Source organism: Manis pentadactyla, chromosome 16 (assembly GCF_030020395.1).
Source record: "Manis pentadactyla isolate mManPen7 chromosome 16, mManPen7.hap1, whole genome shotgun sequence".
Taxonomy (NCBI): Eukaryota; Metazoa; Chordata; class Mammalia; order Pholidota; family Manidae; genus Manis; species Manis pentadactyla.
The window spans coordinates 66,233,336-66,261,130 of record NC_080034.1 but is presented as its reverse complement, the minus strand read 5'-3'; the positions used below and the strand labels follow the sequence as shown (position 1 = coordinate 66,261,130).

Sequence of the window (27,795 nt, the reverse complement as noted above, 5' to 3'; positions counted from 1 at the left end):
TGACCTTACACTTGAAAATGGGGCTCCATGCCTCGCAAGGTTCAATACAGTATGTAACATGTATGTAGACAATTACAGATTTCCCCTCAGTTCGTTACGTTTAACGTACTAATTTCATTTCTAAGGTATAGATTACACTTAAGATATATAAAAAAATTCTTAAATCGTAACAGTATGTCAGGCTTTCTTGTTCAAACTCTGTAAAAATTCTGAAATAATTTGAGTGTTATTTTACCTTAAAACTTAATCACAGAAAAGTGATGTTATGTCATTTGTTGCTTGTTCTCTGATTTTTTAAAGGAAAACATCATCAGTGTAGAAAGTTTAGAAAAACGGGATAGATTTTAACAATAAAAGTTAAAGGACGAATCAGGAACATTTAAAAATGCATGTGTCTACTTTATTTGAAGTTTCTTTTATAATACTTAAAATTTGAGATAAGTCCATTACTTAAATAACTTAAATGAAACATTAAAGCCGATTTAACCTAGTGTGGTTAAATTCAAGGTATTTTTCCCTAATAGAAACATAACCTTTCATGAAGCACATCCTGAATATCAAGCTCATGCTATCAAATTTGAGCTTTATACTCTTCAAGTCATTAACTAGTAGCTTCATAATTATCCAGTAGTAATTGCCAATGTAATTTAATATTTTCAATTTGGAGGGTTTTAAAATTAATTTGAAATGGGTAAGGGAATATGTGTACATGTTTTTAGAAGGAAAAAACCTGTAACTGTGAAAACCTCAGCTAACCGCCTTGATCAGGGAATAAGCCAATTTTTACGGCAACAGTTTCCCGAACAGCTATGGGTTTGGGATATAATACTTTTCAACATTAAAAAGCTTATTTTGGACAAAAATACTTTGGATAATTTTGAGACATGTAGATGTACAGCTTAGACACAGTACACTTAACATAATTTGGCTTTTTCTTGAGGACTTGGGCAGTTATTCTTGACATCAGTTACCCTACTACACAGTTTGATAACAGAAATGCCTTTGGGCCACTAAGGTGTTGAAAATTCCTTCCTAATTTACTACCAGATTACAGACTGTTGCTAGGCTTTGGAGTTTCTATTTATCCTATTTTCCCTTGCTGTCTTTTAGCTTTTCCTTTTGCTGTTGCCAGCATGTCCTTGAGCCCTATTCTGTCAGCCCAGTTCTGCTGAACTCAGAAAACAAACCTGGTTAAAATATTTCCACATTAAACACTTACTTTTACTTTTGTCATGTTTTATTTCTAAATGAAAAGCAGGTATCTAACTACAAGACTTAATGACGTTTTGAAAAGTAAAGACCATGAGTTTTAGCGTATGATCTTTATGACTATATTGGCCATTGAGAGGTTTCCCCTTTCTTTTTTTTCCTTTACTTATTTCCTGGATTTTTACTGTTAGGATTAGATAAACTTGCTAAGTAAGGTTCAGAGAGGTCCTTACTCTACGCATTATGTCTAAAGATAATTTGTGATGGACATGTAAGTTTGTAAGAGTGAGAGAACAGACTGATAAAATTTTCATTTTTCACACTTTAAAATACATGACTATATTACTTTAATCATATTAAATTTATGAATTCTACCTCTAGAATTTGCTGGGCTCGAAGTTCTTTTTCCATTCTGATTTGTTGTATTCTCTTAATTCTTTCCTATAGGAAAAATTATGACATTTTTAGATAATAAACTAAATATCTAGGTGGAAGGTATTTAAGTGGAATCAAGTAATGAAAGATGTAAGTGCAGATTTACCAAAGGTTGCCCATGCTCGATATAAATTTTAATTATTTACTTTAACTTTATATACATGCCACCTGTCTTAAATTGGTATGACTTTATAAAATGTCTCAAAACAATTTTAAAATACAAATGCTAAATAAGAATATAGAAACAACATAAACCAAGCTGGTTAAACTCCAGACTTTACAATTATTTGCAAGTATAAGTAATTCTCATTCGGAAATAAATATTGGACAGACAAGTAGGATAAAACAGTCTATCAGGAAATCAGGACACCTAAGGATAGTCCTGAGTTACTGTCACTCATTGCATGAACTTGAACAAATAGAACCACTCTTGCATAAAATAGGGGAGGCACTTGCTCTTTTTCTCAGTGTCACAAATAAATTAAAAATGCTTAAAGAAGTGCACAGAACATCGTGATTGTACGAAGTACCAACAACTGCTGTAACATGATAAATGACATTACTTTCAATAACTACAGTAAGCCAAATACAGAAATAATTTGTAATAACTTATAAGTGGTGCTCAAGTTAGTTAAATGTAATGTACTAGTTATTGTTTGAATTCAGCAATCTAAATTTTGATGTTACATTTTCATTTTAAAAAACCATTGCATATGCTGTAAGCACATCGTTAACAATTTTACATTCTTAAACCCCTTTGAAAGTCACAAATTGGCACTGACGAGGTTACAGTTTTAAAAAAATACACCTACATTGCCCTACTTGTAAATTGCAGCTGTCCTAGGATTTTCAGAACCAACACATTTTATACTACTGTATATTACCTTACCCACCCCCATTTCGAGATGCTAGTTGTACCTTTTGAAACTATACTTTAATACATTTAAATTTCTTTCTTTGCAGTGATGTTATTAATTCCCTGCAGGGATCCAGCGCAGGATAATGAGATTTCTGGAATTTCTGTTGTGATTTTAGAAGACTGATCACATTCTATGATTGTGCTGATTGCGATCCTAGATTTTGAATATCATAAGCTCACCAAAAATAAACATACAAGTGTATCTTTTATTTCCAAGTCTTACAGAAGGTCGCACTTGATCCACATTTGAAATATTTATTTAGATTAGAACTTTAGACAAAAGTATACTCTGAATTTAATCTTTAATCAAGTCAACAAAAGTCATTCATTATTCTCTTAAGCACAGAAATAGGTATAGAACCTTGGACTGAACTCACCCAGTGTAGAGCTTTGTTTTAGTCTGAGTGATTTATATAGATGTACATTGGCAGTACTTTCATTTGGAATATCAGAAATAAACATTATCTATAAATTATTACGATATGTGTTCACCTTGTAATACTGAGTATCCATCCAATGAACTGGGCATTTTATATAAAGTAGCTAATTGATCATTTAAAAAAATAACAATACAGGAGTTGAAATTATCTTCTTTTCACCTAAGAGAAAATTGAAGCTCGTACAAAATAAATATTTTGCCTATAGTCACACAGTGAGTGCAGAGCCCTGGTCAGTTCCCACTGCCTCTGCTCCTGCTTCATAACAATGCCTCCTGATACTTCCGGAAAACTGCCTTGAGGACTGTCGGCTGGTATTTTTGGCCCACTAGGTGGAAAAAATAATCTCGAGGATGAGAAACACATGCTATTATTTTAATTATTTTATTCTAGATCTACTGCAAACTTTAAAATAGACTCTGCACGACTTTAATTTACTTTGCTGGCAATTAGGAATAAGTCAGATGGTAATCTAAGACTAGTCTCAGAGAAGCATCTTGATCAATGTCTAATAGCAGGTCACTTGTATTACTGCTCCTGGAACGTTGGAAAATCAATTTTTTTTTTTTTGATGAGTAGCACACTATGTAGGCTTAGGTCACACAAAGCCTAATTTGAAATGCTAATGGCATACAACTGGTCTCAAGCCATTAGGAAATAGGATAAACTATTAAAAACTGTAACAGAAACAACAGTATTTCAGCTTCAAAGGAACTTATTTTCACATATACTCTAGTAGGCAGTAAATATTTACAGTATTTTAATAAATATATTCATCACACTATATATTTTAAAGTCAACCTTACAGTGCCTTTAGCAGTTACAATTAACAAACTAAGAAAACAATTCAAGTTTACATTAAATTACAGTTAGGGAGTAGACCAAACATTTTGATGTTTTATGTCTATCTTTTAGAAAGCAAGCATTTGCTTTGTGCCAGTCACTGTGGTAGGCACTTTACATTCATTCAATTTTCACATAATACAATTGTTTTTCTTTTGCAGTGGAGGAAATCAAGGCTGAGAGGTTAACTAATTCATCTATGGTCATAAATTATTAAGTAGGAGAGCCGATATTTAACTCTACAAATTACCTACATGCATGACTACAAATTCTAAATTCTCTATCTCAATTCTACATCAACTCTAATCATACTGCTTTAGTCAATACTGAAAGTATTTAAGTAAATGTATTCATTCCATTATTAGAGATAACCACATCAAAAACAAACCAAGCCATTATTTAGCAGCTTGTCTATATAACAACTGACTCAGAAATAACTACTTGCAGTTTAAAATTTTTTAAAGAATAGTACTTCCCCCCATTTCCTTTTTGCTTTAATAGTTCGATGAGTATGTGGAGATAGGAGAGTAGTTTACACATTCCCATCTTAAAGGAAGTTCAGTATATTGCCATGTAGGCTTTATGTGTAAGAGTTAAAAAATTATTTCACCTACCTTATACTTAATTTTAAAAACTACACAGAGGAGAGCACTGGATAAAACACTGGATATGCGAAAATAATGCTTTCTCATTTTCGGGGATAATTTTTAAACATTCAGAAGCAATGGGACCAAATCTTCAAAGTTGTTCAAGATGTTAATTTATATTCAGGCTATCAGGATACTAAAAGTACTTACATAATTGTATTGTTTGGTATCATTTCTTTAGAGACTTGGTTTAAAATTGAGGTGAATTTTAAATAAAGGAAGATGATAACTCTCTAAATAAGATATATAACAAGTATGAAAGTTATTTCAGAAATCAAAATAAGAATAATGTACATATATACATAAGTAAATCGACTCCCAAAGTACCACCTATGTTATAAAACCGGTTGAGTGCATGAACATACCTGTTGTTTCATAATCTTTATCTGCTCTTTTTGCTGTCGCTTCTCCTCAGCAGCCATTATTGCTATGATGAAAAGCCAAAACACAGGTATCGTCAGAAAAGGAACAAAGAAGAGAAGCCTCCTGTGAACTCCCAGTACTCACTCTTCAAGTTTATGTTTTCGTTTAACTCACTCACCTTGTTGTTTTTTAGCTTCTTTGGCAATGTGAGCCTGTTCCTGCTTTTGGAGTTTTCTCAAAAGCTTTATTTGTGCTGCTTGTTGGGCTTTTTCTGAAAAACACAAAATTTCAAGGAATACTTTTAACAACTTTACCTGTTAACCTAAAAACAATTATCTATGTGAATGCCATCATGTAAAGGACATACTTTTTAAGAAAATTTTTTAAAGTTAGATACCAGGTAGAAAAATGGTGTGGCAGAAAATACCACGCTTACTTCCTTTAGAAATTGCCCAACTTTTTCATCACATACAGCCCCATACACAGAAGCACACAAAAATGATGCTTCTCTTAATCCTCATCACAGAAGCTAATTTAAGTACATTTTTTTTTCACATTTCACATAATCCCTGTTTAGGAGGAAACTAGCTGCTAATATGGAAAAAGAATGATTTAGCTTTAGTCTTAAAAATAACAATAAAGCAAAAGAACTCAAAATAGAATACAAAGCCCCCCCTCCAAACATGGTATTTCACTCAGCTATAAAAATGGTAGTTTCTGAATCCAGTGATAATTGCATTTATGAAACAGAGGGACTAAATCTAAATAAAAATAATACAGAATTTCAACAAGGTTTAAGGACAATCTAGTTCTCATTATTTTCAAGGACAAATGTATGAAACTGGGAGAGATCTACATACTTAGTGGCCCCAATTCCTCATTCCCCCCTTTATCCATGTTACTTGCAAATGGGACTTTGCAGTTCCTTTCATCAAGAAGTGAAATCTACTTTCTTGTCCCTTGATACTAACTTCAGACACGTGATCTTTGGACACCAGGATGTTAGCAGTTGTAACTGCAAGTGCATGTTTCAGAGTGTACTCTGTACTTGTACAAGTGTAGTTTCACTCTTCTGTCTTGACCTTTATCATCAGGACATGTTAAGGCTACGCTGCCAGAGGCTGGAACACAGGGAGTCAGCTGACTCCACACACGTGAACAAAGCCAAGTAAGATCAGTAGAGCTGCCTACCTTACCTGCGGTGGACTCTATCAGCCTGACCGATTACCACGTGGCATTGTTCACCACTGAGTTTTGCGGGTGTTTGTTTCCCAGCATTACTGTGGCAATAGGTGACTGATACAGAAAGCTTGTAATGTCATGCTCTCTTCTGCTGGCAAACTTGGTCAGAATACTTCTAACTATAAAAGTGGTCTATCATGACATCATTTACAAAATCACTCTAGAATACTTAACATTAGATATTGCTTTAAATTTTGTAGCAGATGAAGAGTTTTAAGAAACCTATATATTATATTCTCACTAGTAATGAATATGCTCGAATAGAACCCAAATCACTTGAACTCTACTAATAATCATTTATTGACCTGCCATATTAAATGTACATGATCTTGTTTAATCTTCATAACAACCTTACAGGATATGCAACATTACACACAGGTTACAAATGAAATAACTAAGGCTCATAGAGGTTAAATTGCAGAGCCAAGATATAAACCCATGTCTTTCTGACTCCAGGTCTATATATGCTACTAGTCCTATGAACCTTTAAGAAAATTTAAATGCCTTGAGATTTTAAAAAGGACTTAACCATAGTGTTCTGCGACAGCTGAGAAACTCTGTAATGTATATGGTATGTATTTCTGTGTGAATTTATCAGCAATTTCAAACTCTACACAAGTGCACAGTTAACTTTTATTTTTAAACCCTTGGGACAGAAAAACACTAAAAAGTTCAACTCGCTATCTTTTCACTTGAGCAAGGAAGACATAATTTTGGTAAGTCATTAAAAATTCATATAGCTTAAAATTTTTTATTATGAGCAGTTAGAGAAAATGGGAAAAATAGGTTAAAGAATCAGGCACACTACGGAGGAAGTACGAGAAGTTAAGAGGCACAGAAACTTCACCCAGGCTCTGAGGAATAAGCTACTAGCAGCATCTCATTTATTTGGTTTATGACTGTTGAATATATTATCTGTGATGACTAACTTTTGAAATGGTAACTTGACAAGTATCTTTTATGCTTTAGGAAACTACTTTCTTAGATATCAAAAAGAAAAGTTTACTTTTCAAATAAAGTGTTTAAACTTGTCTAAACCAGAATGTATCTAACAATTGGCAGCACTTTCCTTCTGCAGTGGCCTATCTTAAAACAATGAATCATTGTACAGCAATGGCATTTCAGATTCTATGATCAATAAAATTGAGTGGTATATTAGTAGATATATTAGAGCATTTGAGATATTAACAGTATTGGCCAATTAACAAGCTAATTTGTTTATATAGTTTGAAAGTCTTTTTTATATGCAAACTGTCAGATTCTTATCTCTATTCTGAGAAGATAGAGGGCTCTCATTTCACATTCAAAATCCACATTTATTTTATTGTTCTAAACCTTCCTTCAAATTAAGTCGCTTTACAAGCCTAGATGAGTCCAACTAGGATAATAAAATATGACAGTAACTTCTAGAATCTCCTCTGACAACACCCCAAAGCGTTAATGTAGAAGTCTTTCAGAATAAAAGGGGTCACAAGGTGACTCATTTCTACTTTCTTTCCTTCCCAAGAAAGAACATGCATATTATACCAAATATACTTGTAAATATTAATAACATTTACTTACATTAACTATTTAATATTTATATACATGTTGAGAAAAAACATGTACATAGGTCAAAGGTAACATAACTTACAAAATGCAATATAATAGAAGGGAGAGCTACGTCATAGAATACAGACCAATTTGAAATCTAAAACGGGAGAAAACACTGGGCAAAAGTTGAGTGATTACCTTCTATTTTCTTAAAATAAAATTAGTTAATTTTGCAAATTTGAAGTTGCCATTTTGAATACTAAGTATGAATGGTACTTGTGATAGACATGCAAAACAGGCGTGAAAATCCCTTGCTTTGGTTATCAGTTAATTTCAAGCTTTCCTATTTTATGTAAAAAATGAACACTTCCCACTATTATACATTCTTCAGAAAAGTCAGTGGTTTATTGACAATACTAATTTTAAAAATTCATCATGTATGTATCTATCTTCATATATTAACATTTTTTAAACCTCCTCGACTAACTATTTAGGAGAGATTAAGGTCTTAATAGTAACCCAATGAAATAACACATAAAGTACTAAATTAACGTACTAAAGGGGACAAAAACTTACAGGACATTAGTTACAGGCCAGGCAGTTAACTTATATGCCACTGGTGGAAGTATGAATTGGAACAACCTCTTTGGAGACAATATTTGCCTGCTTTCTACCAAAATTGAAAATGCACATACCCTTGGAGTAGAGATTCTATCTCTAAAATTTTATACTGTGGATAGCCATACCCGTCAAAGAATGAAGATATGTGTAATGTTTTTATTGCAGCATTGTTTGCGATAGCAAAGATCAGGAAATAGCTGCAACGCTCATCGAAGGAGACGGAGTAAGTGAAGTATGGTAGAGCCATACTTTGCCTCACCTACTATTCAGCCACTGGAAGGGTAAGGTTGATTTTTAAGTGCTGTATAGAAAGATGCTCAAGAAAAATTAAGTGCAGAAAAACAAAGCTGAATGGTATATACACCAGTAAGTTCATTTATTTTAGAAATCAAAAAGAACATATACATATATGAACATCACGTATGTACGTGTACACATAAGTATGTGCTTCAATGTGTGTCTGTGAGTGTATGTACACACTTCTAGGTAGACTACCAAAAACCTGTTAATTATGATCCAACTTGTGAGTGTCTTTTATTTTAAAGTCAGTGAGAGTCAATGTCTTATTTTAAAGCATTATGCCCTATGAGCTTTCATCATGCATACTTGTTTTATAATGAAAACAACAGAGCTACAGAGAAGTCAGTATTATACTGGTGTATACAATAAATAGAAGTCAGTCAAGCTTTCCCTTCCGAAAAAAAAAACTATGAGAAGTAGTAAAATCCTGTCAGTCTTTTAAGTCAGTTTTTATTATTAAACCCTTATGGATATTATGTTTATGATACAAGCATGTATTGATATACATTTATATATATATGCTTATGAATATAAGACATGAACACATTGATAGATATCGAGACAGCCTCAAGAGGCTTCACACTTGTAACTAGTTAATTCAAACTTCATAGCAGAACTATTTTATTTTAGTCAGCATTCTCTGTGTGAGACACAGCATGGGAACTTCATGTTGATAATTCATGATAATTTTGAATCATGAACACATTTGAGGTTACTTTGAGCACGTTGTACTTGATGAATGATACTTTCTGGTGATCTTAAGATACTTTTTGACCTAAGTTTATTAGTTGGGCATTTTGAAAATAAATGTTATATATCCAGGCTACAGAAGAACCCAAACTAAGACTTGCCACTAATTGGAGTTCTTTGACTGAAAATTTACTCCACAGATCCACATATTTTGGAGTTACTCCCTTGTACCACCGCAAGGAATTGGGAGCTGTTCAAATGAGTTTCCAGCCTGAAAAGTTCATCACCTACCTTTGTAATTCTAAACACACAGGGCATGATGTGTTTACGAGTATGATTCTTGAAAGGCGCTTATTAAATCAAAGAACTCCAGTTACCAGTGGGACTCCTTATTTTCTCATTTTATTTGAACACAATCACCTACCTTTTAGAAACTGAGAGTAGTTATCAATCATTCCTATGTCAAATACATGTAGAAATACTTAACACATTTTAGTACAGTTCTTACAGTGACGGATACATGTTCCCTACCTTGAGCTTGCAGTTGTCTTAGCAATTTGCCATCTGTGTTATCTACACATTCAGCACCGCCAACATCAGGAGGCCGACCGCTCCGCTGTCTCACGCTGGTATCCTCTCCTGGTCGCTCTCCCTCTGGATCCGGTGGTCGTCCCCCATGAGCTTCCATTGCCCTCACACGGGGAATGGCATCCTCTTCTTTCAAAGGACACCACTGCATTCCCTTTTAAGTAACATTTTATAGAAATAAAATATTATGAACAAAATAAACACAAGTGATCAATACGTCAGAAAATTCTAGGTAAACCTGCACATATTAATTTTTATAAAGCTGTTGTAACCTTTAGAAATTTTAGTTTCTTATTCAAGTTACATTTAGAATTGTTCATGGCTTTTGGTATATATTTCGTATTCTTACTTTAATGATTTCAACTTTAAATACACTGACAGATATATACCTGTACCTATAAACATATATAGACATACATCTTAATCACCATTTCTGAACCATAATGACTATAAAGTTGGCAGGTATTTGAAAAGATTAGTTGAGTGATGACACCTCTACGGATTGCTCTCAGGAGCATCAGTTCAACCAAACATGAAGCTATCCAAATAACAAACAAAAGACTCTCTTTATAGAAAAAACACAGCTAATAAATCAAGAAGGAATGTAAGAGTCAGACTATTACCATTTTGCAATATCTCATGGATTAATGGATCTAAGCTTTACATTTGAATGGTTGCCAATCACCAAAAAAGGGAGACAACTGGACCGACAGAAGGAGGTTCACTTCATCACCTATAAACTAATCCTCCCCCTCCCAAAAAACAAAACCTGGAAATGATTAAGCCTCCAGATTAAATCACTAAAACTTAACGGGGAAAATTTACTTGCCGTATATATTAAACTACACGGCAAAATCCAGTCTGAAGGAAATCCCACAAATTACCCAGTTTATTCAACAAACAAATTTCAAGAAGTGAAAACACTGTGGGAAGACTAAAGGGGCCTTAAAGCATGTATCAAACATGCCCAATGTTTGGATCTTACCTAGATTTTGATTCAAATAGACAAACTGTCCGGAAATTCGGACAGTTAAGAATTTAAACAATGAAAATTTTGAACAATGTCTGATATTTGATGATATCAAGAAGTTATCATTTTAAATTATGATAATGCTATTCTCATACTTTTGTAGAAAACAAGAATTCTTATCTTTTAGACACACTTGCAGATGAAGTACAATGTCTAAGATTTGCTTCATCAGATTATGGAAGAGGAGGAGTAGATGGGAATATATGTAAAACAATATTGTTCATATGATAATTTCTAAAGCTGATGATAGGTACATGATGTACATTCTTTTGTCTACTTTTGTGATATTTCAGATTTCCCACTTTAAGTCTCCTCATGGGAACACATACACCAGCATAACGCTAGTGTATTACAGGAAGAAGCCTGCTTAGTGCATAGGTAATAATCAAGAGCTGGCTGTCCTCCGTAAGGCATCAAAACAAATACACTGTTACATGACCTTATTTGGAGTCCAAAGTAGCATGTCCACACATAGGAAAAGCATCCTTTCAAAATAACCTTTCCAAAACAATTTTAAATTACCTTATACTCCTTTCTTGACAGAGAATTTTTGGTGTGAACGTTAAGAAAATTTTTAAATGTTTCTTATTCCTTCAAAGAATCTCAAAGCAGGATTCACCTGAACCACTCTGGGCACTTCTGCAGCCAGAGCCAGCAGTCCTGACCGCCCTTTATGCTGTGGTGCAAGGCTCAGAATCATGGCATATGATGACCTCATAGAGTGGGTGCCATGGACACAAGCACTGCTCTTTCCCCATCATGGAGGACAGTTAGACCCCACAGTCCAAGCACCGTGCTTTGTCCGAGGCATTTTCAATGCACTCTTTACTTTAATCTTCATAATCATTTTACCTAGGAAGGTGGGTTTTACTGTCCCTGTATTACCATTGAGGGAATCACACACCAAGTGAGGTTAAATCGTTTCCTGAGGTGCCCTGGCAATAAGGAACAGAAATGTGTGATTTGAACCCAGGACTGTCTCTCTCTAAAACCTGGGGTATTAGCCACTACATGTACTTCACTGATATTACAAAGACATTTTTATACTTGATACTCATCACAATATTCAGGCATGAAAGCACAGTCAAGATGATGCTATGGCAGGGTTACAGAAAAAACCAATGCATATACTCAGTGTCTACATGTCAAAAAAATATCTAAATTAAATCTGTTCAGTAATTCCTATTTTAAATAATAATTCTGACGAGAGAATTTTTGCTGAGATTTCAAATGAAGTCAGTGGGATCAGCACTTGTACTAACTGCATTTTTACACCATGAAACACTAAGAAGGAAGCCAGCAGAACAGCTTTATGTTCACCAGCATGGGGAGATTTTGACTGAATTTCAAGGGTTCCATCAATTAATCTTTTTTTTATCCAGTAATAATTTTTACACAGTTATATTTTATTCAGATAGGAAAATATACCTGTGTCCAAAAAGGTAGAGATTATGTTGATGTCCAAAATTCACCTGACAAATGACATCATTTACATTTTGCTTTTGGCATTTATAAATAAATACTTTCTAACGTGTTTCATATATTGGGCTATCTTCGAACTCCAGGATTTCATAAAATGAGAAATGGATTGTTAGGAAAATCTCAACCTAGTATTAAAACTTTAATTCACTCAACAGTCAAAACAATTGTGGGTGACGAAAAAAAGTAGTATTTTTTCTCAGTAAGCTTTTCCTTAGAAAAAGCAAATACAATTTATATCATTTGATTCCTATGCTTTTTCATCATTCAGAAATTATGCATAAAAAGTTTATTCTTTTTTTCTTTATTTCTAAGACAAAGATAGTAAATGGTTCTTGAAAATAATCTTTAAGATCTAAAAGATACAGGATAAAGAGAAAAAAGATGACTAAGAAGATAGAGATGGTGACAGATCAAGACTTTTATACCGTTATAATTCTCCTTTCTACAGTTACTAATTTAAATCTTTCAGTAACACATTCATTTCTATAAATACTACGGTGAGAGAGAAGAAAAAAAATGTTTACGGAAACATACAAAAGCATAACGCTAGTGTATTACAGGAAGAAGCCTGCTTAATGCATAGGTAATAAAGAAGAGCTGGTTGTCCTCCGTAAGGCAATCAAAACAAATACACTGTTACATGACCTTATTTGGAGTCCAAAGTAGTATTTCCAGACATAGGAAAAGCATCCTTTCAAAGTAACCTTTCTAAAACAATTTTAAATTACCTTATACTTCTTTTTTGACAGAGAATTCCTTTGCTGTGAACGTTAAGAAAATTTTTAAATGTTTCTTATTCCTTCAAAGAATCTCAAAGCAGGATTCACCTGAACCACTCTGGGCACTTCTGCAGCCAGAGCCAGCAGTCCTGACTGCCCTTTATGCTGTGGCGCCAGGCTCAGAATCATGGCACATGATGACCTCACACAGTGGGTGCCATGGACACAAGCACTGCTCTTCCCCCATCATGGAGGACAGTTAGACCCCACAGTCCAAGCACCGTGCTTTGTCCGAGGCATTTTCAATGCACTCTTTACTTTAATCTTCATAATCATTTTACCTAGGAAGGTGGGTTTTACTGTCCCTGTATTACCATTGAGGGAATCACACACCAAGTGAGGTTAAACCGTTTCCTGAGGTGCCCTGGCAATAAGGAACAGAAATGTGTGATTTGAACCCAGGACTGTCTCTCTCTAAAACCTGGGGTATTAGCCACTACATGTACTTCACTGATATTACAAAGACAGTTTTATACTTGCTACTTATCACAATATTCAGGCATGAAAGCACAGTCAAGATGATGCTATGGCAGGGTTACAGAAAAAACCAATGCATATACTCAGTATCTACATGTCAAAAAAATATCTAAACTAAATCTGTTCAGTAATTCCCATTTTAAATATTAATTCTGACGAGAGAATTTTTGCTGAGATTTCAAATGAAGTCAGTGGGATCAGCACTTGTACTAACTGCATTTTTACACCATGAAACACTAAGAAGGAAGCCAGCAGAACAGCTTTATGTTCACCAGCATGGGGAGATTTTGACTGAATTTCAAGGGTTCAATCAATTAATCGTTTTTTTTATCCAGTTATAATTTTTACACAGTTATATTTTATTCAGCTAGGAAAATATACCTGTGTCCAAAAAGGTACAGATTATGTTGATGTCCAAAATTCACCTGACAAATGACATCATTTACATTTTTGCTTTTGGCATTTATAAATAAATACTATCTAAGGGCGATTCATGTAACCGGCTATCTTCTGACTCCGGGATTTCATAAAATGAGAACTGGATTGTTAGGAAAATCTCAAGCTTGTATTAAAACTTTAATTGACTCAACACTCAAAAGAATTGTGGGTGATGAAAAAAAGAAGTATTTTTTGTCAATAAACTTTTCCTTAGAAAAGGCAAATACAATTTATATCATTTGATTCCTATGCTTTTACATCATTCAGAAATTATGCATAAAATGGAGTTTATTCTTTCTTCAATTTCTAAGACTAAGATAGTAAATGGTTCCTGAAAATAATCTTTAAGATCTAAAAGAAACAGGATAAAGTGAAAAAAGATGACTAAGAAGATAGAGATGGTGACAGATCAAGCCTTTTATACCATTATAATTCTCCTTTCCACAGTTACTAATTTAAATCACTAGCAGTAACACATTCATTTCTATAAATACTATGGTGAGAGAGAAGAAAAGGTTTATGTTTTTTCAGACTGAATGAAATAATCATAGTAAATGAGTAAAGTTCACTCTACACTGTAACACATACCAGTATACTATTAGGCTGTGATGCGTCATCATAAAGACAGTTTCCGCTACTTAAGACACTTGAGGCACCTACTCTATACAGGCACATTCTCTACAGAGGTTAAGTGGGAGAGCGTCCTCTCCTCAAAGGACAAGCATCTCTAACTGGGACCTCAGACTCGGGTCACTCTGACTCAGGCGATCCCAGAACGTCACCTTGAGTAGGTGATGAGTCTGAAAAAGGATGCAGAGGTCGGGACAGAAAGTTGTCTCAAATGTCCACTTAACAAATAAAGATGGTCTGACTTAGGGCCTGAGAACTAGAGCTAGAAAAGCAGGTAAATAATGAGGCTCTTTTCTTGGAGAGAGGACTGCCTGGATGTGAGGGAAAGAAGCCCGACTGGAGACCAGGCAGGTCTGAAGTGGCCTCTAAGTAACATGGAAAAGGCAAAGAGTAGTAAAGTTTTCTTCCAGAACCAAGTTAACATAGAAGATGGAGAAATACTTGAGGAAAATGGCAAATAAATTTATTACTTTCAAGTATTTCAAGATTAGAAAAATTACCTCAAATGAATTGATTTTAGAATGTTTCCATTATTCAGAATTTTTTTAAGATTATGAAATCTTATTTAAATGTGAGTTTCTATTTCAATATTACCATTACTCTTCATAAATGATACTCCAAAGTATAGCAAAACGTCTCATGAGCAACTGGTCTGTGTTCACTGTGCCTTACGGACACTGAGCTGTCCAAGTAACTGGACTTCCTGTCTCACTGACAACCAGAGTCCCCTGTCCACCGGCCTGTGTTCAGGTCTTAATAGGACGTGTGATCAAGTCTCACTTGTGCCTTTATATCGTTGCTGTCTTTATGTTCCTTTTGTTGCTCCCATTTTTGTTTGAGTTTATATACTTCAGGATGGTTTAATAGGGAGGGGAGCAGTAAATAAGTAAATGAGGGAACCCATTCCACCAAAAGTCAGCTTTCACTGAATGATTTGCCAACTTACTGAGATTTTTCTTTTTTTGAAGCATACTTGCATATAGTAAAACGCAGAAATCTTAGGTACAGAGTTTGAGGGGTTTAGACAAATGTATACATGCATGTAATCCACACACTAATCAAACTGAAGAACAATGCCATCACATGAGAAAGAGCCAATATATTCCAACCTCAAGTTTGGGGATTTCAAAAAAACCTATTCTGAAGTATAATAAACTTCAGAATAATAAACACATCCACTTAAAGTGTACAATTTGATCACATTTACATATATTATTCAATTATGAATCTACAATCACAATCAAGCAAAAAGCATTTCGATTACCTCCCAATGATTCCTTCTGCCCCTTTACAGTGCAGTTTTCTCTCTACTCCTGGCCACAGGCAACTAGTAATTTGCTTTTTGACAACGTAGTTTTCTTTTCCTGTAAATTTATAAAATGGGAACCATGCAATATGTACACTATTTCATCTGACTTCTTTCTTTCAGCCTAATTAGTTTAAGATTCATTGATAATGTGTGTATCAACACTTCTTTTTCTTTTTATTAGAAAGTGGTATTTCCTTATATAGATGTACCACTTCTCAAAATCCACTCTCCAGTTAGTGGGTATTATTTCTAGTTTCGGGCTATTGTGAATGAAGCCACTATGAACATTTGAGGCATTTCCATGTGGGTATATTTTTCCATTCGTCTTAGGTAAGTACTAAGAAGTGGGATTGCTAGGAGATACAGTGTTTATTTTTAGGAATTTCTAAAGTGCTTGTATTGTCTCATATTCCCACTTGCAATGTTGAGAGTTCCAAATGCTTCAAACTCTTGCCAACGTTTGTTATTATTAGTCTTTAAATGTAGCCATTGAATGGGTTAGTCTACTGGTATGTATTTATGCTTTTAATTTGCATTCTGAGATAATCCCATTTATCAATCTTTAATTTATGCATTGCGCTTTGGTGCCAAGAACTCTTCCCCTTCTCCTACTCCTGAATAGTTCTGTGTTCTCTTCTGAAACTCTTACACTTCACATGTTGGCTTATGATCAATTTTGAGTTCATTTTGTTTGTTTGTTTGAGAGGGCATCTCTCATATTTCTTGATCAAATGGTGGTTAACAATAAAATTCTGTATAGGGGACTCAATGCACAATCATTAATCCACCCCAAGCCTAATTCTCAACAGTCTCCAATCTTCTGAAGCATAACGAACAAGTTCTTACATGGTGAACAACTTCTTACATAGTGAATAAGTTCTTACATGGGGAACAGTGCAAGGGCAGTGATATAACAGAAACTTTCAGTTTTGATCACGCATCATGAACTATAAACAATCAAGTCAGATTTGATTTTTATACTTGATTTATATGTGAATCCCACATTTCTCCCTTATTATTATTATCTTTTTTTTAGATAAAATGCTGGAGTGGTAGGTAGATGCAAGATAAAGGTAGAAAACATAATTTAGTGCTCTAAGAGGGCAAATGTAGATGATCAGGTCTGTGCCTGTAGACTGTGTGTTAATCCAATCTAGACAAGGGCGACAAAACATCCATGTATGCAGAAGATTTCTCTCAAAACAGGGGGGGTGAAGTTCTAAGCCTCACCTCTGTTGATCCCCAATTTCTCACCTGATGGCCCCCCTGCGACTGTGCCTGTCTTAGGTTGTTCCTCCCTTGAGGAATCTTACCCGTCTCTGGCTAACCAGTCATCTTCCGGGGCCATACAGGGAAATGTAAAGTTGGTGAGAGAGAAGCAATATTGTTTGACAAGGTTAGCTTTTTACTTCTTTGCAGATTTATGCCCTGTGGCTTCTATGCCCAGCATTTGTCTTGAGGTATCTTTACCACTTGGAAGAACTATGATACTCGGTAAATTTGATATGAGGCACGAATTCTATTTAAGGGTTGTAATTAGGAAGGAAGAAGAAAAGCTACAGAAGTAGCAGACAGAAGAAAACATGGGAAGATTGATTATTTCTTTGACATATCTTCTTGTAGAGTAACATAAGCATGTACAGGTTTTATCAAACTACTAATTAAATTGCATACACACATAACAATAATAGGAATACAGCTACATAACAAAAGCAGACCTACAATTACCAGCCATATCCCTTACTGAGATTTTTTTTGCTGTTGTTTTGTTCTTTAAGTTTTAGTATCACCAAACCTTTGCTTCAAGTATTTCCTCTCAGATCTGCAGTCCTAGGCAACTGTCAATTTCTCACATTAATATTTGGGATGCCTAGCACTTCCTGACTGATCAATGTTATATAAAAGAATGAATGAACTTACATTTTTCAGAATTGGAAACTGTACCTATTCTAGGCCTTGCCTGAAATACCTGTGGTGAATGTTTTAAACCTGGATTAAGGTGTCTGGTCTGACGGTTTTAGGTCTGTTAGTCATTCAGTGAATTGATCATTTACCAAATTATTTCTGGCTAAACAATTTTCAGTAAATTTAACTATAGCTCAAATAAAACAATGTTACCTTCTTTTTTTAAAAAAACCACCTTTCTATTTGTAAGTGTACTTCCAGAATCCTTTATTTCCTGGTAATTAGTTTATAAAAAGACTTTTGGAATATCTTACCTAAAAGAGAATTAATCTTAAAGGCCTGCTTATATATATATATATATTCTTCACATTGCAGATGAGGGAATTAAGGCCTAGAAAAGTAGGCTACAGAGGGGATTCTGAGAAGACCGTGGCAGAAAAACCCTGGGATCACCTCTTCTCATGTACACACCTAGGAAACTACATACAATATGCCCCACTCTGGAAATAACCTAAAGACAAAACAGAATTTCCATAGCTAATGACAAGAAGAGGCCACACTGAGAAGGGTAAAAGGGCAGAGCTGTGGTCAGCCCCATCTCCTGTCCTGCCCCACCCCCCATGAATGAGAGGGAGCAGGCATGGGGGGTGAGGGGATGAAGCCTACACCAGGGCTGCCCCAGGAAGATGAGCCCTCTGGCTTTGAGAATTAGTGTGGCTGAACTCTGGGACGGCCAGAGGACTCTCGGAGGCCTAGCCTCTGCTCCTGGAGGACGGGTGTGCTGATGATCCATCTGAGACCCAGCAGTTTGAAAAGCACCTAAATTATATGTGATTTATTGACTAACATTGGGATGTGTGTCAGAGGGATGGGATATGCTGGAGATGTATCCAGGGGAAGAGGGGCTGTGGGGTGCCATTTTTTCTTGCCGTCCCTCAGCCTACCTGGCCAGACACTTACAGGAGTCTGTTCTGACACTCTCTGTGGTACTCAGCAAAGGCCGTCCTAAGAGGGAAGTATACTGCGATACAGGCCTACCTCAGAAAAGAGGAACAGTCCCATATAAACAGTCTAAACTCACAGTGAAACTACAAAAAGATGAACAAATGAGGGCCAAAGTCAGCAGAAGGAGGGACATAAGATTAGAGCACAAATACATAAAATCGAGAAAGATAAAACAGAAAGAATCAATGAAAGTGGGAGCTGTTTCTTAGAGAAAATAAACAAAATAGGTAAGTCCCTAGCCAGACTTAACAAGAAAAAAAGGACTCTACACAAGTAAGCAGAATCAGAAATGATAAAGGAAGAATCACTATGGGCACCACAAAAATACAAAGAATGATAATAGAATACTATGAAAAATCATATGCTAACAAACTGGATAACCTAGAAAAAATGGACAACTTTCTAGAAAAATACAACCTTCCAAGACTGACTCAAGAAAAACAGAAAATCTGAACAGACCAATTACCAGCAACAAAACTGAACTGGTAATCAAAAAACTACCTAAAGATCAAAACCCCCAGATCAGATGCCTAAACCACTGAATTTAATGAAACGTTTAGAGAAGACCTAACACCCATCCTCCTTAGTTTGCCAAAAAGTAGAGGAGGAGGGAATACTCCCAAACTCATTCTATGATGCCAGCATCACTCTAATACCAAAACCATGCAAAGACACCACAAAATAAAGAAAATTACACACCAATATCCCTGATGAACATAGATGCAAAAATACTCAACAAAATATTAGCAAACAGAATTCAAAATTATCATCAAAAAGATCATCCACCATGATCAAGTAGCATTTATTCCAGGGGTTCAAGGAAGGTACAATATGAGAAAAGTCATTAACAGAAAGAAGGACAAAAACCACATGATCATCTACATGGACATTGAAAAAGCATTCGACAAACTTCAACATCCATTCATGATATAAACTCTCAACAAAATGAGTATAGAGGGCAAGTACCCTCAACATAATAAAGGCCATATATGATAAACCGACAGCTACCATCATAGTAAACAGCGAGAAGCTGAAAGCCTTTCCTTTTAAGATCAGGAACAAGACAAGGATTCCCACCCTTCTCACTTTTATTCAACATAGTTATGGAGGTCCTTGCCACAGCAATTAGACAACACAAAGAAATAAAGGGCATCCAGATTGGTAAGGAAGAAGTTAAACTTTCACTGTTTGCAGATGACATGATATTGTACATCAAAAGCCCTAAATAATCCACTTCAAAACTGCTGGATCTAATATCTGAATTCAGCGAATTTGCAGGATACAAAACTAATACACAGAAATCTCTTGCATTCCTATACACTAACGATAAATGAGCAGAAATAGAAATCAGGAAAACAATTCCATTCACATTTACATCAAAAACAATAAAATACCGAGGAATAAACCTAACCAAGAAGTAAAAGACATATACTCTGAAAACTACAAGACACTCAGGAGAGAAATTAAAGAAGATACCAACAAATGGAAACACATCCTGTGCCCAAGGATAGGAAGAAATAATACTGTCAAAACGGCCATCTTGCCTAAAGCAATCTACAGATTCAATGCAATCTCTATCAAAATACCAACAGCATTCTTCAATGAACTATAGCAAATAGTTCTACAATTTGTATGGAACCATAGAGAACTCAAATAGCCAAAACAATCCTGAGAACAAAGAAAAAGTGGAGGGTTGGGGGAATCATTCTCCCCGACTTCAAGCTCTACTACAAAGCCACAGTAATTAAGACAATTTGGTACGGGCACAAGAACAGACCCGTGCAACAATGGAACAGACAAGAGAACCCAGATATCAACCCAAGCATATATGACCAATTAATATAAAATTAAGGAGGCATGGACACACAATGGGGAAATGACAGCTTCTTCAACAACTGGTGTTGGCAGAACTGGACAGCTACATGCAAGAGAATGAACCTGGATTGTTGTCTAATCCCATACACAAAAGCAAACTCAAAATGGATCAAAGACCTGAATGTAAGTCGTGAAACCATAAAACTCTTAAGAAGAAAACATAGCCAAAAATCTCTTGAATATAAACATGAGCAACTTTTTCTTGAACTCATCTCCTCAGGCAAGGGAAACAAAATAAAAAATGAACAAATGGGACTGCATCATGTTAAAAAGCTTCTGTACAGAAAAGGACACCATCAGCAGAACAAAAATGCATCCTAGAGTATGGGAGAATATATTTGTAAATGACATATCCAACAAGGGGTTATCATCCAAAATACATGACTCACACACCTCAACACCCAAAAAGGAAATAACCGTTCTAAAAAATAGGTGGAAGATATGAACAGACACTTCGCCAAAGAAGAAATTCAGATGGCAATCAGGCACATGAAAAGATGCTCCACATTGCTAATTATCAGGGATATACAAATTAAAACCACAATATTGACCTCATACCAGTTAGGATGACCAACATCAAAAGATCAGGAACAACAAATGCTGGCGAGGATGGGGAGAAAGAGGAACAGTCCCACACTGCTGGTGGGAATGTAAAGTAGTTCAACCACGGTGGAAAGTAGTATGGAGGTTCCTCAAAAAACTCAAAATAGAAATACCATGTAACCTGGGAATTCCACTCCTAGGAATGTACATAAAGAAAACAAATTCTCAGGTTCAAAAAGACATATGCAACCCCCCTCCCCCATGTTTATTGCAGCACTATTTACAATAGCCAAGAAATGGAAGCAACCTAAGTGTCCATCAGTAGATGAATGGATAAAGAGGAGTATTCTATATACACAATAGAATACTATCCAACCATAAGAAAGAAGCAAATCCCACCATGTGCAAAAACATGGATGGAGCTAGAGGGTATTATGCTCAGTGACATAAGCCAGGTGGAGAAAGACAAGTACCAAATGATTTCACTCATCTGTGCAGTGTTAACAACCAAGCAAAAACTGAAGGAACATAGCAGCAGCAGACTCACAGAACCCAACACTGGACTAATGGTTACCAAAGGGAAAGGGACTGGCGAGAGTGGGTGGGAAGGTAGGGAGAAGGGGAGTAATGGGCATTACAATTAGCACCCATAGCATAGTCGGGGGAACGAGGAAGACAGTAAAGCACAGAGAAGAGAAGTAGTGACTCTATAGCATCTTAGTACACAGATGGACAGTGACTGTAATGTGGTATGTGGTGGGCACGTGATAATGGGGGGGATCTAGTAAGCACAATGTTGCTCATGTGATTGTGTATTAATGATACCAAAATAAAATAAATAAATATTTGATGAAAGAATAAATGAATGAAAAAAAGGAGAACACTTGCTGTACAAGAGATTCTGGTAGTCGGAGAGCTTCGCTGGAGAATTCTACCAAACTCTTAAAGAATTCATGTCAATCTTTCCCAAAATCTTCGAAAAAACTGAAGAGTACAGAGCACTTCCAAGCTCACTCTATGAGGCCACCACTACCCTGACATCAATCCAGATTAGGATGCCATGAAAAAACATGACTGCAGACCAATATTCTTATTGAAAATAGATGCAAAATTCTTAGTGAGGTCATGAAAATGACAGAAAGTCTATGGTCCAGAATGCAGACATATTTTTCTCATAGTTGATGCACTTACTGATATTTAAAGCTGGTCTGCAGGTAAGAATTATCAACAATTTTGATTTTCTAATGTGGGTCATGTAGGATTTCTGTGGTAAATTATGCCTCTAATTGGAAAAATACAGTGGACAATTTTCTATGATGGTGCAAATGTAGTGGTGCAGTGACCACTGGAAAATCTGAATGAAGGAACATCAGGGATATTGCAGGTTTTCTGTAAGTCTGAAATTATCTGAAAACACTCTTCTAAATGACTGTGTTCATACTATGCCATTAAGTCAATCTGAACACAAAATACGTTACAGACGAAGAGCTTGATTTACCCCAGATGAACCAAGTTGTAAAGCTAAACCTAATCAACCTTGTAAGAAACTGAACATTTAGAAGGCAGTACATGAGTATTGTATTGTTACTGTACCTTCAGTGTGACGGATAATTTGTGGAGCCTGGGGAAACACTGAGAACTTTAAACCCCTTTTTCTATCATGACGCCTTTCCTCACCTGGCTGCTATGAAAACTCTCGAACCCTTGCCACAGGGCACAGGACAGGGACAAGGGCATTCCCTCTTACTGCCGCTCCTCCCGTTAAGGCCCATGGCGCCCCCAAACTACTGCATCCAGTCCTCTCCACGAGGCTGACGGAGGACAGAAGCTGGGGTCTCAGCTGTCATTTTGCTTCTTGCATGGTGCTGCTCTGAGTCTGTCCCTGCAGGTATGACCCAGCAGCATGAAGAGGGGACTGGAGAGAGAGAATCACCACTCTGGCTCTGTTGGGGTGGGATTCTCTAAGGACAAATTACCGGGCAAGCGGCAGGAAGGAGCAACGTGACCTTGAGGGGAATTCATGGTGCAGAGGTATGTGGGCTATGTGATGAACAGACATCCCCTGTGCTGCCGTAGGGGACTACATGGAATTGGTGCACTTTGACACATGTTAACATGACTCAAAAGTTAATACATGGAATATCAAAGGAGAATATACACTATGCTGAATCCAAATCTTGATACAAAATATTACTAAATTCTATGCAAATTAGCACTGTGGAATGGTATTTTGAGTACTGGAAATAAATTTTAGGTGTCTCCTGATAATTTTAAGACTCTCCTGAAAACTGACAATTTAACCAAGCAGCGTGATTATAAGTTCACTCGTTTTTAAAAACACAATGAGACGATATAAATTTGGAAGTATGTTGTATGAATGTAAAACTTTAATAAGGCACACGTATATACTTTATGAATTTGAAAATTAAAAACAGTAAATTGAAAATGTTTCTGGCTTTAGTACAAATATGTAAACTTGAAATATTACATTGTGAGATATAATACATACGCTCTTTAAATATTTAAGAGAAATTCAATTATTCCAAGGTCACAGGAAATTAACCATTATGAGAATTAATAGAAGCATTGGTAGAAAGCATCTGAATTCCATGGTCAGATACTGTCCACAATTCAAGCAGACAATCCCTGACTGTACACCTACTTCCCCTGTGTGTGAATCTGTGTCAGGCTTCCTCCATGAAAGCAATTCAGAAGTAAATCCTACAGCATGCTATAGGTTTTATAGACATAGACACCCTTGTAAAATAAAGATTCTATACAATAGATATGAGAAACTAAAACAAAACCCATGTGAATAGTCCAGAAAATTTTAGATTCCTTTAGTAATTAAGAAAACTCCCTCAGGAGTTGTAACACGTAAAATACACAGTGCTAAACTCAGAAGCACGCTGGCACAGACAGACTCTCAAACTTAATGCACTTGATCATGATGAGATGATCATATGAATCATAAACAAATGGTTAAAAAACAGCTCTAGTGAAAAACCAGGACAATATGTAATTCCTCATGCTTGTTAGAATGCCTGTCATCTAGCTTACCAATAAAGAACATTAGGTAGAAAGTATATTAGAGGAATGTAAAGCTAAAGCAAGGTTTATGTACATTTTTTCTGAAGCTCAAAATAGACCAAAAAAGTAAAGGAATGTGCATGCTAAAAAGAAACTTGAATTTGCAATTATTACAAGAAGGAAGCACATGAAATAGGAAGGAGATTAGAAACATCTCACTGTTATCTCAGAAACCAAGATACACAAAAGTAAAGTACCTTCAGATTTCTACTTGGAACCTAAGGAAATCTGTTTTCCATAAATGCATGTCATTTAGAAAAAGCATCCAATGTTTTGGCTCTTAAGCGTTACGGTGATTTCAGTCCTAAAGGTGTTTTGTGACTGCACAGGCATTCCCTGTCTAATAAAGGCCCTCAGACATCTCAATGATATAGAAGACTGGGTCCATCAAATATGACCCACAGTATGGGAATCAGAATGTGTAAGTTAAGAAGAAAGAAAATGGGGTTTGCAAACCAAGGTAAAGCAAACTAAAATGGCCCAGGACTCTGATTTCCCCCTCAAGGCCACAGACTGACTCTTGACTCACGTATCCTTGACTTGTTTTACAGGTATTTAGGCTCCACCAGACGAGCCACCTCCTGACAATGAGCAAGTGAACTCTAGCCTCAGTGGCGCCAGAAGGCTGACAGCTAACACTCCTCAAACAGTCCCGTCACCTCACCACGGACCCGTCAGAACAATGCCACAAGCTCATCACACATCCTGCAACCCTTTCCCATAACCTTTACAAGCCCTTGCTTGTAAGCCAATAGTGAGTGCAGGGCTTCAAACTTTAGCTATCCGTTCTCCTTGCTTGGGGAACGCCCACCTTCTTTCCCTATGTTAAAAAAAACCACATCCCAAAGTCAGGGTTTGGTTTCACTGCTCAGGTCAGTGTTTGGCTTTGCTGTATGCTGACTGAGTGGAAACAGGTGTGTCTCATTTGGTAACAACTTCACCTTAGATGGTGTTGAGCAGCATCCAGTAGGTGGCATGGAGACAAAAGACATCATCGTATTTTGTTCTAAACCTGATTCATAAAATTTGCTCACTCAAATCATGTATCAAAATAGATAGATGTTCCCTTGGTTACTTTATGCATGTTTTTAACAAATACATTCACACAGAGGTCTGGCAAAGAACATATTAGTGAAGGAAGTTAATTTTTAAAAATTATGTTCAACACTCATTCAGGAGAAATCATCAAGCACAATGATAATCCCATTTGAAAATGACAAGCCACAAGGGATATCAACATATTGATAAGTTAGCTTTTCAAAAGCTAGGGACATAAAAGCATACTAAATTCTGGTTTGGTATCAATAAAATAGTAGAACTCAAAATAATGTTCTGAATTTTAATGTACTTAAACTTCCACTTTTCAGTGGATCTCAATTACTTTAATGTTGGAAAAGTAACAATACAGGTGAGTGAAGGGACTTACTAGGGTGTGACTTTTTTCTCTTTGCCTCAGGTTGCAGGGAAGACTGACTGGTCCCATTTCTTGATATGAATTTTATGACTGTGTATATGATGCTGAAGTGGCATTTCTCTACAGAAATAATCCTGAATCAGAATGATACAGAATAATATAACGTTAATCCTTAGAAACCCTCAGTGAATGAGGAACATTGCGCATTAATTATTACAGGGTCAGATCTTTAAAGATGATTCACACAAGGGCACAAAGCTCTAAGAGCTGGCTCATTCCTCACTTGATCTGCTTCCATAAAGCATTTTAAATTCACAAAATATTATTCTTTCTGGGCACACACTATGCCCCAGACCCTGGAGCTATTATATAATCTAATTCTGGTCTTTCATAACAGTTTTATTGTATAGATAACACCAGCCCTCTTTACCCTTCTAAGAAATTTTATGCAACACTTAAAAAAAAAAAATAATGTTACAATACTATATGAGAACTTAAATAAAGGAAGCATTTAGGAATATGATAGAAAATGGCAGGTTCTGTACTCACTCTTTACAAAAACATCCAGAAGAAATCATGGCAAAGCTCCATCTGCAGGTGTCAGGACCCCACGCAGGATGCATTTTCCTCCTGGTGGAGTGGGCTCCCAAGTCATCCCAAAGTTGCTGCCCAGCCTCCTGGGTCCTGCAGATACAAAAGCTCAAGTCTTCATTCTAGCAAACGTACCAGAGTGCACAGGAGGAGCACACGTGCGCAATGTGTGCCAGAAAAGGCAGGATCAGGCCTCCCGTAGCTCAAACATAGTCACTACTGATGGTTGGGCCCCTTCTTAGAAGTCCTGGTAAAGGGCTCAAATCCAATATATGATTACTCAGTGAAAATATATGGTTACGTTCAAACAGAAATGGAGCCTGATGTTCTGTGCCCAGATGGGATCCCAAGATCAAAGTGAACATAAAAATTTCTGATTTTCAGTCAACCATTAATATATGATTGGAATATGTAAGAAACAGTATCATTTATATCCACCAAAACTAAAAAATGCAAAAATACAAATGCTCAAATATAAATGCAACAAAATACTTGTAGATCTCTGGGGAAAAACATGTGAAACATTTTTGACAGCAATGAAAGAAAAAACAAAACAACAGAGATATACTGCCCATGATCAAAATTCCATTACTAAGATGTCCATTTTCCTCAAATTGACTTAGAGACCCCAAGTAATCCCAACAATAACCTTACCACACTATATTGCAGGAATTGACAACTCATTTGAATACCTGTTCATCTATACAATGATAAAGAAAAAGTTGAACTCAAATGTTAAAATTTCAAACTTAATTGCACAGCTACAATAATTAAAGGAATATATTTAAAATGAATTCACACAGGGACTCTCTTGCCCCTCCTGGTGTGAGCCACGAGCTCTGCTCTTTCACTTTATCCCTAAATAAAAGCCTGTACCTTGCTCTCCTACCTTGAGTGTTTGTGAAGCTCATTCTTCGGCTTCGTGAACAAAAACCCCGGCATCAGAATGACCCCAAACAACAAGTCTCCCAGCCACAAAAGCACTGACACCTTCTCTGCCCTGATAGAAACCACTGAAGAAACAGAACTTGACAGCCCTTGACTGAGACTTCACGGTAACTGTCCAAAGCAGCAATCCCTATTTCATCCTAATGGATCCAGAAGATGACTGAGAAATTAGATTTTGCCTTGCCATTAAAAAATCATCAAACTAACTACCAAACTTCTAGAAAAAAAATATCAGAACACATCTTATTAGTTGCCCTGTTTGTTATCTGTGCTCCAAAAACAAGGATCCACCTGGCTGCAAGTGGATAACAGACTTGCCAAGCATGTAACTCCAATTTCAGGAGGCAAGCAACTTACATATTAGAAAGTTATAAAACTGCACTAGATTAAGTGAACAAATTGTATTTCCAGTCTACAGTATTATCCTGATCTGTAAACCTGTCTTCATTAAC

At 36.0% G+C, this 27,795-nt stretch overlaps 1 protein-coding gene across 1 annotated transcript in view; it reads right to left on the bottom strand.

The window, feature by feature from the left end:
• LOC130681267 (bromodomain adjacent to zinc finger domain protein 2B-like) overlaps positions 1-27,795 on the bottom strand; it is a 123,566-nt gene that overhangs the window by 73,379 nt on the left and 22,392 nt on the right. The window contains exons 2-7 of the mRNA XM_057493904.1: positions 26,354-26,488; positions 25,817-25,938; positions 9,771-9,981; positions 5,032-5,124; positions 4,856-4,917; positions 1,576-1,650 (exon numbers count right to left, since the gene is read on the bottom strand). Coding sequence (XP_057349887.1) covers positions 1,576-1,650; positions 4,856-4,917; positions 5,032-5,124; positions 9,771-9,981; positions 25,817-25,873 — 498 coding nt within the window. The 5' untranslated portion in view covers positions 25,874-25,938; positions 26,354-26,488. The remainder of the gene's footprint in view (positions 1-1,575; positions 1,651-4,855; positions 4,918-5,031; positions 5,125-9,770; positions 9,982-25,816; positions 25,939-26,353; positions 26,489-27,795) is intronic.